Source organism: Aedes albopictus, chromosome 2 (genome assembly GCF_035046485.1).
Source record: "Aedes albopictus strain Foshan chromosome 2, AalbF5, whole genome shotgun sequence".
In the NCBI taxonomy this organism is placed as follows: domain Eukaryota; kingdom Metazoa; phylum Arthropoda; class Insecta; order Diptera; family Culicidae; genus Aedes; species Aedes albopictus.
In genome coordinates, this window is record NC_085137.1 from 24,919,776 (window position 1) to 24,932,213 (window position 12,438).

A 12,438-nucleotide genomic window follows, 5' to 3' on the forward strand; every position below is an offset into this window, starting at 1 on the left:
AGACATAACGTTTAGTTAGTTTTACAATCAACAATCGAAAAAGGTTTCCTAGTCAAGCATTGCTAAACTCGGGGATAAAAATAGCCCACGGACCACACAAAAGAATTGCATCTCTCCTTCCGTCAGTAGAAGACAGAACACCTTTAACCTTCACCCCCGACAACTCATACTTAAATTGCTGACATTTCGTCAATTTTCATCCAATTTTTTTGAAGTCGCTCTCTGTCGATCATAAATTGGTGCAAGTTTATTATGCTCAAGTGGCCATGTAATATCCGAAACCATTGCAGAGATCTTCGGGATTTTACTGGGGTCAGGGGTTGGGGGTGTTTGTTTTTCCAAATGGCTAAAAGTGATTATTTCGTGTGCTATTGTGTTTGAGAGGCCCCCGCGGAACCTGTTCTAGATGCTCCGGAGCGACCACATCAGTTGATACATACTTCAGTCATTTTTTTTCTGCCCCATTCTCTTGAAATCATGAAGATTGATACGTTGCACGGCATGTTTTGGTAGTAAATCAGAAATGTCCCCGCTGACACCCCCGTGGAACCTATGCTGGATGTTCCGGGGTGGCCATAATAGTTGATACAGACTTTAGTCTATCGTTTCTGACCCAGTCTTTCGAAATCATGAAGTTTGATATGCACGGCATGTTTAGGTTGAAAACCAGAAGTGTCCCCAATGAGGCCCCGCGGAACCTGTCACGGGGATCAGGATGGGTCAAATTATTCAAATCTGATTGTCGCAGTTGTGTTTCACTGTTTGCACCAATTTATGATCGATTGACTTTAAAAAAACGGTTGAAATTGACAAAATGCCAGCATTTTGAAAATGAGTTGTCGGGGGTCGGGTACGTGAAGGTTAATATCTGTCTTTTATTAAATAAAATGACTAAGTCACAGACAAACAGACGTAACACTTGCGAAGTTTCCATCGACCACGCTTTTAACGATCATTTTAAATTTTCATAGTTGTGGCTTTCACAAACAGAGGCGCGCGCATCGTTTTTCTATGCGTTTGACGTTTCACACTAGCGCCTTCTGTTGACGATATGGCACAACACAGTGATTCGTGCAACTTTTCCACCAGGTGATGGTAGTGTGAACTGAGCGATGGATTTCGATGAAAATCGTTCAAGGTGTTACGTCTGTTTGTCTGTGACTAAGTTATACCCTATTTCATTTTAGGATTCTCTTACTAACCTTTCAATAAAAGGACACAGGTACTCGGAGAGAATTTTACCGTTATAATTTATCTCGGTTAGTAATACTTTGATCGTTTTAGGTAACGTAATCAAACGAGTCAGTTGCATTTGAGCTACACATGACGTTGCATATTTTCCTGCTCGTGAGTCTCGCCTCAGTTGTGAACCATGTAGCAACGATGGATCATAATGTAATTTTGACATTCAAATCAAACAATTTACACTTTCTTGAAAGGTGCCATATGTACAACACCAACAATATTATAAACAATCGTACAGACACCGACAATCTCCATGTAGCTCATGCTGGGCTATTAGGCACCCTACACACTACTCAAACGGTTTGACCAACATTGACTCCGCCCCCAGGTTGGTGGTTGAGTTGGTGCTGTGTTTGACTGTGTGATGCTGTTTGACGAACCGATTTGGCAGTTCGTCAAACCGATTTGACGGTTGATGGTTTGGTCGGCAAAAATCAAACCAGTTTGATTTTACTCAAACCAACGGTGGGCGGAGCCAATGTTTGACGAACCGATCGTACCGTGTGTAGAGTTGTTGCACAAACATAGTGCGATTTCAAATGGGAGATGATGTTGGTGCAACCTCAGTGACATGTTGGTGCAACACAATTTGACAGAAACGTTCGCTGGTTCGACCAACCTGGGGGCGGTGGCAATGTTGGTCAAACGGTTTGAGTAGTGTGTAGGGTGCCTAAGGCACCCTACAGACTACTCAAACGGTTTGGCCAACATTGACTCCGCCCCCTGGTTGGTGGTTGAGTTGGTGCTGTGTTTGACCGTGTGTGATGCTGTTTGACGAACCGATTTGGAAGTTCGTCAAACCGATTTGACGGTTGACGGTTTGGTCGGCAAAAATCAAACCAGTTTGATTTTACTCAAACCAACGGTGGGCGGAGCCAATGTTTGACGAACCGATCGTACCGTGTGTAGTGTTGTTGCACAAACATAGTGCGATTTCAAATGGGGGATGATGTTGGTGCAACCAAAGTGACATGTTGGTGCAACACGATTTGGCAGTTCGTCATACGGTTGCAGAAACATTCGCTGGTTCGACCAACCTGGGGGCGGTGGCAATGTTGGTCAAACCGTTTGACTGGTGTGTAGGGTGCCTTAGTTTATGTATGTATGTATGTTTATGCAACCGTATGACGAACTGCCAAATCGTGTTGCACCAACATGTCACTTTGGTTGCACCAACATCATCCCCCATTTGAAATCGCACTATGTTTGTGCAACAACACTACACACGGTACGATCGGTTCGTCAAACATTGGCTCCGCCCACCGTTGGTTTGAGTAAAATCAAACTGGTTTGATTTTTGCCGACCAAACCGTCAACCGTCAAATCGGTTTGACGAACTGCCAAATCGGTTCGTCAAACAGCATCACACACGGTCAAACACTGCACCAACTCAACCACCAACCTGGGGGCGGAGCCAATGTTGGTCAAACCGTTTGACTGGTCTGTAGGGTGCCTAAGGCACCCTACACACCAGTCAAACGGTTTGACCAACATTGCCACCGCCCCCAGATTGGTCGAACCAACGGATGTTTCTGCAACCGTATGACGAACTGCCAAATCGTGTTGCACCAACATGTCACTTTGGTTGCACCAACATCATCCCCCATTTGAAATCGCACTATGTTTGTGCAACAACACTACACACGGTACGATCGGTTCGTCAAACATTGGCTCCGCCCACCGTTGGTTTGAGTAAAATCAAACTGGTTTGATTTTTGCCGACCAAACCGTCAACCGTCAAATCGGTTTGACGAACTGCCAAATCGGTTCGTCAAACAGCATCACACACGGTCAAACACAGCACCAACTCAACCACCAACCTGGGGGCGGAGTCAATGTTTGTCAAACCGTTTGAGTAGTGTGTAGGGTGCCTAAGGCACCCTACACACCACTCAAACCGTTTGACCAACATTGCCACCGCCCCCTGGTTCGAAGAACCATCTTATGTTTCTGCAACCGTATGACGAACTGCCAAATCGTGTTGCACCAACATGTCACTTTGGTTGCACCAACATCATCTCCCATTTGAAATCGCACTATGTTTGTGCAACAACACTACACACGGTACGATCAGTTCGTCAAACATTGGCTCCGCCCACCGTTGGTTTGAGTAAAATCAAACTGGTTTGATTTTTGCCAACCAAACCATCAACCGTCAAATCGGTTTGACGAACTGCCAATTCGGTTCGTCAAACAGCATCACACACGGTCAAACACAGCACCAACTCAACCACCAACCTGGGGGCGGAGTCAATGTTGGTCAAACCGTTTGAGTAGTGTGTAGTGGTGATAGTGCCTTTCTCGTCGAACATGTACTCATGATTTTTCCTTGGTGGGGATACGACTGGGATGATTTTGCTTCAGAATGTTGGCTTTGCAGTCTTTTGGGGGAATCGAAAACACTAGTTTATGATATTTTCCGACATTTCGGCCCGTATGGGACCTTTTCAAGGGTCGATCGAAGTGTGCTGTGTGTCCTCACACGCAAAATTTTGTCTGTCCGTCATTTTTGTCCCTTTTCTATGATTTTAGTTCAAATTTTGTGTAATCATTTAACGAAATTGGACGTGGGCAGAACTTTAGCCGGGGTTTTCCTTGAAGTTTTATTGTGTGCAGGCGCCTGTTCCTGGAAAAAAAGCTTCGATTTTATCTGCAATAATCCAGTACAAACAAACAAGATGGAGACGGAAATACTGTTGCAAGTAGATCGAGAAAAAGGCTGCGTATTTCTGATTTAAGCACTGGATAGCATTCGGGTTTCTGACATCACATGGAAAAACTGCATCGGGAAACAAGTTGGGTTCCAGGAAGGACATAAAACTAGATGCTAGATGACGACAATAGCACAACTTATGGCAGAAATTTCCCTAAATTGAGGAGAATCGAGCCTCTGGATCCGATCTACTGACGATGAAGACAACTAGTCGAAGACTGACTGCAAAGTTTGGTGAGATCAATCAAATTTTACCCTTCATTGTTTCTGTATGACAACATGTACAATTTTCTTTTATATTGTACTTATTGCGTGTTTACACACGGGGGGGGGGATGCTTAAGGTATTTAAATGACCTGATGATCGGACTTAAGTTCGTGGAGTAGCCAGACTTTTGTCATGAGATAGCAACTTTAAGTTGACTATCGAAGGGATTCAGCGATTTTAACGCACCCTGCTACAACAAACCATCAGTAGATCATTCTTTTCCGGAGTTACTCTGCAGCCATAGGTAATCCTTGCGCTGATGGCGGGTACACTTTTATCATCATCATAATCATCATCATCATCGTATGGGGCCTTTTCAAGGGTTCAATCGGTCAAGGTTTCCTAGTCAAGATGGCTTTGCTAAACTTAACAATGTCATACGGAAGTTTTGCTATATATTAGTCCTGTTCAACGACGCAGGTTGAATTTGCTCGAAGTTGCTGCATCCTGCTCTTATCTATTTGTCAACAAACGGGTAAGAGCAGGATGGAGCAACTTTGAGCTAGTTCAACCTACGTCGTTGAACAGGACTAATGTGTTCGTTTGGTTTGAAACCGTCGTGATGCGGACAATCTCCTACCTATCGGACGGTCTAGAATTCGGTCCCTATTTTTGGAATCTTACACTATTGCTTTGTAGCACGTTTCTGTACAAGGGCCATCATTCCGAAGCATGATCTTTTCGTGGACGTTATCCAAACTGGTCCTAAATGAGACCAATTTATTCAGAAAAGCAATAATTTCAATAAAATTTGGAAATATATTAATGGAACATTATCCGGCATTATGTTAAACGTATCGACAGAGCTGAAAAATATCAGAAATTTTCAGTTGATTGCTTGAGCACCTTCACTATCACTAAAGGCCGATCAACATCAAGACGATAATTACCGTCTACTCCCGTTGGTTTGACCGCATCTAATCTGAACACTTTTTAATTTGACCCCCTCTAATCTGCACATCGTTCAAACTAAAAATGGTTCAAACTTCATACTGCTCATAGGAACGGGGTGAAACGGAACGCAGAATCAAAACAAAACAGCAAAAAGGGTTACCATGAATGTGTCGATCAAAACAACGGGGGTAGACGGTACAAGCTAGGATATAACTTCTTTCACAATCACAGATGACTTTACGGTCTTCGACAAAGTTTTTTCTTCACACTTAGGTTATATTTTTTATCGTAGGTTACAAGATGCATGTAAAATTTGACAAAAAATGCAAGCAAGTGAAAGTGCCCATACTAAATCCCGAAAAAAAAATTCCCAGTAGTTTTAGAAGCAAAAGAGGATTGAAAAAACTTTGTCTGGGGTTGATGCAATAATTTTCATTTTCCCACATAACGTTGACACATCCTACTGTATATTTTTACATCTCAGGACTCTGAAATGGTGTGATTTGATGAGATTGCTTTAGTACAGACAGACATATCATTTGAAACATATTGCTATTATATTCATCGTCACGAAAAAATAATCGCCAAATACTTATCAGGTTGCGTTTCACAAGCCGCTGCTGGCTTCATGACGGTAATGAGTAAACGTCAAACGAGCAAAAACGATTATTATTTGATGCAACCGTTGAAAACAAGCACGATGGGTAGTGAGTACAGTGAGACGTCTGTATGTATGTGGCCTTAGTTCAGTCAAGATTTCGTTCTCTTACACATATTTATCGCTGCATTGACTTTGTTCACTTTTGTAGTTCCTGCGAAGCACCCAATGCTGGTTTTGCATCACTATCGGTAGCCTCTAATGTGGTCCGAGCCTATTTTCTTGTTCCTAAAGTTATTAAAAAAAATCCGCGGTTTGATGTGTCACATGCATACGTTTGGTTCACTTTTGCTGTTGCCACATTTGGTAGGATACCGGAGAAACCGAATCCAGAACAATACCGGTAGTTTTAAATGCGGTCTGAGCCAATTTACTTGCCAATCGTTTTTCGTGTTATCGAAAAAGTGACGATTTGATGTAAAGCAAGCATGGGTTAGGATCACTTTTTTTTCATTTAACCACTTCCGGCAGGACACCCGGAACCGATTCCGGGACAGTATCGATAATCCCTTGTATGGTTTGAGACTAGTTTCTTGCTAACTGTTCATCAAGTTTCCTGAAAAGCTATGACTTTATGCGTCTAATAGTTGGGTTTGGTTCATTTTTACATTTGGCCACTTCCGGCGTAACAACTGAAACGGTTCTGGAACTCTTCCGATGTTGTCTAATATGGTCTGATCCTATTTTCTTGTAAACCGTTTATCAAGCTATCGCAAAAGCCGCTATCTGATGTGTCGCTTGCATGGATTTGGTTTCTTTTGGCATTTGGTCACTTCCGGCGGGACACCCTGGATCGGTTCCAGAACACTATCGGTAGTCTTTAAAAAGATCTTAGATGTGGTCTGAGCCTATTTTCTTGCCAATCGTTCATCACGTTATTTAAAAAGCCGCTGTTTAATGTGCCGCAGGCATGGGATTGGTTCTCTTATACATTTGACCACTTCCGGCGGGACACCCGGAATCACTTCCTAAACACTATCGGTTGTTCCAAATATGGTCTGAAGCTATTTTCTTGCTAATCTTTATTAGGTTGCCTAAAGAGCCGCGATTTGATGTGTCGCATGTAAGGGTTTGGATAACTTTTATACGTAGCCAAGGGACATCTGAAACCGATTCTGTAACACTACCGGTTCCGATATGGTCTAAGAATGTTTTCCTGCCTACTGTTCATCAGGTTATCGAAAAAGCCTCTGTTTGATGTGTCGCATGCATGGGCTTGGTTCATTTTCATATTTGGCCACTTCCGGATTGACACCTGGAACTGGTTCCGGAACACTACCGGTTCAGATATGATCTGAGAATGTTTTCCTGCCTACTGTTCATCTGGTTATCGAAAAATCCGCTGTTTGATGTACCGCAAGCTTGGTGAACCAAAGTTCACCGATCTGAACTATTTTCAATAGGAAACAATGGGACAATGTACCCCGTCGTATGAGCCATCGGTCGTTGAAATCGGTTCATATTTACTATCCAAAAATGTGGTGACCTTTTTGTACACATACACACACACATACATACACACAGACATCATCTCAACTCGTCGAGCTGAGTGGATTGGTATATAACACTTGACCCCTCCGAGGGCTCTATCGAATTTTCGATTTTGGAGTGAACATATAGCCTTTCGGTACACCTGGTGTACGGGAAAGGCAAACATACAATCTTGTTTGCAGACCGATTACATAAAATATATCTTCTAAATGTTGCAGGCGTTGATATAATTATCAATTAAGTTACAATTTGTTATGTCGTGCTTGCTATGCGCAATACACACTTAAAATATTTTACGGATTCTGACAAACATTTAGCTGAGCTCATTGGTTGTGAACTGCAGGCAAACGAATGCGAAAGTGAACACAAGTTCAAACAGTAGTCAACCAAACTAGATTTCTTATTACGAATAAGTCACAAATTTGGCAGCTGAATACTGCCCCCACTCGCAAAACAGTCCCATATGAATAGGAAACCCAGCAAAGATGGGACTGTTATGCGAGTGGCGGCAGAATAGATCGCAGCAAAATCAAGACCCTCGCATTGCATAACAAGTTTCTTGTTACGAAACATTCTTCTTACGAAACACTCATTCTTGTCGCCTTCAGTTTTGCACGTGTTAGAGAAAACTTACGATGCTGGGACATTAGGCCGAAGGTCATTAGGCCGAAGGCCATTAGGCCGAAGGTCATTAGGCCGAATGGTCATTAGGCCGAATGGTCATTAGGCCGAATGGTCATCAGGACGAATTGAAAGTTAGCCGTTGTTTTTACCTTTTCCAACAATTTTTGACAAAAACTAGTTTAAAAATGGAACTAGAAAGAATAGCCTATGTTTTAAAGAAGGAAAAATTTATGAATTGAATATCAGCAGTTTCAGCGCCAAAAACTATTTCAGCAATGATACTAGAAAGAACAGCCTATATTTAAAAGAAGGAAAAATTCATGGGTAAAATATCAGTAGATTCAGCATCAATAAAGTATCTTCGTGCCTGTCACACGATACACACATGCAAAATGGTCATTTGCAGAGGAAGCTCTCAGTTAATAAGCTGAGAAGCAGGCTTTGTCTCAGTGGGGACGTAACGGCAAGAAGAAGACCCAATGACCATTCGGCCTGATGACCATTCGGCCTAGTGACCATTCGGCCTAATGACCATTCGGCCTAATGACCATTCAGCCTAATGACCATTCGGCCTAATGACCTTCGGCCGAATGGCCTTCGGCCTAATGACCTTCGGCCGAATGGCCTGACACCGTTGAAAACACTTACGCTCCCAGGCAGTCTATTGATCAGTCCGGGTCCGTCCATAAACTACGTAGACTCTTTGGGAAGAAAGTCAGGTCGAAGTCTAGGCTTCCAATAAATTTCGTATTGACAAAAGTCTACTAGGAGAGAGGAGTTCAAAAATGAGTCTAAATACGTAGTTTATGGGCTGCGCCTCAGAGGCGATTATATCACCGCCGCCAGGACTTGTGTTGCACTGACATTTTTATTACACAGTTTCTGGGTTAACCCTCGAGCAGTCGCGTCTTTGACTACCTGCAACGACGCCACGCTCACGCTATGTTCCAAAAGCGTGTATTTTTTCATGGTGCGTGTACTCAGTACACGACGCGACCGCTCCCGGGTTAAGTTTGGATATCTGTTCTCTGTACATATACCATAATTTTCATATTTTAGATCTGTTTTTTATTCTTTTATAAAAAAATACTATATATGTGTCATTTATGTGTAATGTGTACGCTACTTATTTAACTTACTTAATTTTTCAAGTTGCCATTCAACATATCACTTTTTGGTACCAAATTTAGCCAGAAGCCACTCTCTGCACTGTAGGTCATTGACATCTTCTTCAGCTTCAACGGTAGTTCCATTTTCTCAGAGAACTCCACCGAAAAGTTTGCCAATATGTAATACAGCAAGCTCTTGATATGCATCAGTGCCAACCTCGACCCAATACAATTTCTGGGCCCACTGCCAAACGGGAGGAACGCATCCCGGTTGATGTTGTCCTTATTTTCATCGGAGAATCGTTCGGGGTCAAAACGCAACGGATCTGGGAAGATGTCCGGATCATGATGGTACGATATAATTGGTATCTGAACAGCTTGTCCCTTTTCAATGGTCACTTGTGTCCCGTTGTAGTCTTCCAAGGTGTACGGTTTGACACAAACCCGGTTGGTAGTGGCTAAGGGCGGCCATCGGCGCAATGTTTCTGATACAACCATATCGAGGTATTTCATTTTCTGCAGAACTTCGTAGGTCAAGGGACTTCCGTGGAGTTCCTCCTCGACTAAATTGATTTCATTTTGAAGCTTTGTTTGAACATCCTGATTTGCTGCCAGTTCGTGCATGGCGAAACAGAGTACGGTACTCGTAGTCTCTATACTACCGAAGAAGAATGATGCAACGACTGCCGTGATTCCAAAATCCGAATATTTACTGTTTTCCGTACAAGATTCGATGTGTTCGCGTACCGTGGTAAATCCAGCGCTCTCCAATTGATCATCCTTATTACCTTTTTCCTCTTTGAGTTCGTTATTACGAGCCTGCATGAACAAATGTATGAAATCTGGTCGAACTATGTTGTTCTTTTCGCGATGTTTGATAGTCTTTCTGACGATATCAAGATAAAATTCAGCAACCTCTTTGGTTATGAGTCGAATGCCGAAAAACTCAAAAACGCTGCTGGGAACCGTCATCAACAGGAAGAACTTCAAACCTTGAAATCCGGTGGTTCCCGCTAGTTGTTTGCCTCTTTTGAATAACTCACTATCAGGGTTGTGTACCGAATCGATATCCAGACCAAACGAAATCGACGTGATGATGTCATTACCAAGCCTGAAACGAAATTCTAATTACATAACTCATGAACATGAATTATAATTTCAAGATGACTCTCACTTTTGAAACAAATCGCGCATCTCCATCTCCAGTTTCTTTTGCCCAGCATCTTCGACCAATCGTTGCACAGCACCATCCGCGTACTTCGACAGCAAACCGAACATGTTCCTCATCTTGCTTCCGGTGAAGGCCGGACTCATGCCCGACCGGCCATGTCGCCACCGTTGACCGTCCATGAAGAATAACGATCGTCCAATAACGGGATCTACTTCCATCGGAACGACAGTGGTGTGATCGGTGAAATAATCAAAGTCCTTGATCATCACCTGTTTCGCCAACGCGGGATCGTGGATCAAGTATTCCGGTTTTCGGAACATGAAATAGCCCGAGAATCGGTGCTTCGGGAACATATAGTATCCCAACGTGGGAGCTTCCAGCGGAAGGACATTCTCGCACAACACTGGCCATAGTCCACCGATGAGCGGTTGGGGCTTTACGAATGGAATTCCTCTTTTCGCAAAATACTTGTAGGTTCCGACGCACCAACTATAAACCAGGTACGCCGCAACGGGAAAGATCAAAGCAAAGCATTCGAGTATGCTCATTTTGTTTGCGTTCTCGTCGGAGCTTAAAACCGACACGTGCGTAGACAACCGAGGAGCGTGAACTGTGAATCTTTACTAAACACACGGTGGTCAATTTACTGGAAGCTAAGACGTAACGAGAATGCCTAAACTGCGTAATAATATGAAGAAGTGCTTGCTTCCATTAGGAACAGGTTGGCAGAGCCGACCACAATGATTATTTCCATGCATACTGTTTTTGTTGATACCTGCGATGTGCGAGAATTCTCATTGACGAAAAATCTACCGGTTGGCACCAAAGTTGGTCAGTTACGTATGTTCGAAAACAGGGACTAGCGAAAATTGTTTTATTCGGAATTTTGTAATTAGGATCCAAGAGAATAGATATGCACTTTACCACACAGGTCTTGAAAACGATGGTATTTTTCTATGGATTGTGTTTGGACCAATCACCCTAAGCATACATCCAGTAGAACTGTGATCAATTCATGCTCACCAATAGGGTGATATAATGGTGTCTAGTTCAGTGGTTTTCAACCGCGCGTGGTTGAATTCTTCCTCAGTATACAACACTTAATGTACACAGATCGAAAAACGAGTGTAAAATTCAGTGACATATGATGCACATAATTGGAGCGTGGGATATCACAGAAATTTACATAACATATCATGTAAAAGTAATAAAATATCATGTAAACTTCCATTAGATGTAATGTAATTTTCAAGAAATTTCTGGAGGAATTCCCTAGGAAATTTCTGGAGGAATTCCCGAAGCAATTCCTGGAGGAATCCCCGAACGAATTCCCGGAAGTAACCCCGCAGGAATTCCTGGACGAATATTCCTGAATAAAATCCAAGAGAAAATCCTTGAGAAACCCCTTAGCAATTTTCGGAGGGATTCCCAAGGAAATTCGTGGAGTCATTTCCGAAGAAATTTATGGAGAAACTTCTGAAGAAATTCCTAGAGGAACTCCCAAAGAAGTTGCTGTAGAAAGCCTCGAAGCAATTCCTGGAGGAATTCCCGAAGTAATTCCTGGAGGAAGGTTCCCGAAGGAATTCCTGGAGGAATATGCGAAGAAATTCTAGGAGAAATTCCTGAAGGAACTCCTGGAGGAATCTCCGAAGCAATTCCTGGAGGAGACGCCGTTGAAATTCCTGGAGATATTCCCAAAGAAATTCCTAGAGGAATTCCCGAAGAAATTTCTGGAGGAATTCCCGAAGCAATTCCTGGAGGAATTCCCGAAGAAATTCCTGAAGGAAGATTCCCGAAGCAATTCCTGGAGGAATCCCCGAACAAATTCCCGGAAGTAACCCCGCAGGAATTCCTGGACGAATATTCCTGAATAAAATCCAAGAGAAAATCCTTGAGAAACCCCTTAGCAATTTTCGGAGGGATTCCCAAGGAAATTCGTGGAGTCATTTCCGAAGAAATTTATGGAGAAACTTCTGAAGAAATTCCTAGAGGAATTCACAAAGAAGTTGCTGTAGAAAGCCTCAAAGCAATTCCTGGAGGAATTCCCGAAGTAATTCCTGGAGGAAGGTTCCCGAAGGAATTCCTGGAGGAATATACGAAGAAATTCTAGGAGGAATTCCTGAAGGAACTCCTGGAGGAATTTCCGAAGCAATTCCTGGAGGAGACGCCGTTGAAATTCCTGGAGATTTCCCCTGGAGGAATTCCCGAAGAAATTCCTGGAGGAAGGTTCCCGAAGGAATTCCTGGAGGAATATATGAAGAAATTC

General features: G+C 42.9%; 1 protein-coding gene across 1 annotated transcript; it reads right to left on the minus strand.

Annotated features, from left to right (window-relative positions):
• Positions 1 to 8,763: 8,763 nt before the first annotated feature.
• Positions 8,764 to 11,387, minus strand: LOC109622664 (cytochrome P450 9e2). The gene is made up of 2 exons (XM_020077071.3): positions 10,176 to 11,387; positions 8,764 to 10,112 (listed from the first exon to the last, which is right to left on the minus strand). The coding sequence occupies exons 1-2, from the start codon at positions 10,718 to 10,720 to the stop codon at positions 9,032 to 9,034; spliced, it is 1,626 nt and encodes a 541-aa protein (XP_019932630.3). The 5' UTR covers positions 10,721 to 11,387; the 3' UTR covers positions 8,764 to 9,031.
• Between the last annotated feature and the right edge of the window lie 1,051 nt (positions 11,388 to 12,438).

Bases quoted from the DNA above. Each gene is read 5' to 3' on its own strand.
- LOC109622664 (XM_020077071.3), bottom strand. From the start codon at position 10,720: ATGAGCATACTCGAATGCTTTGCTTTGATCTTTCCCGTTGCGGCGTAC. The intron at 10,113-10,175 runs GTGAGAGTCATC...ATTTCGTTTCAG, and splicing joins ATGCGCGATTTGTTTCAAAA to GCTTGGTAATGACATCATCA.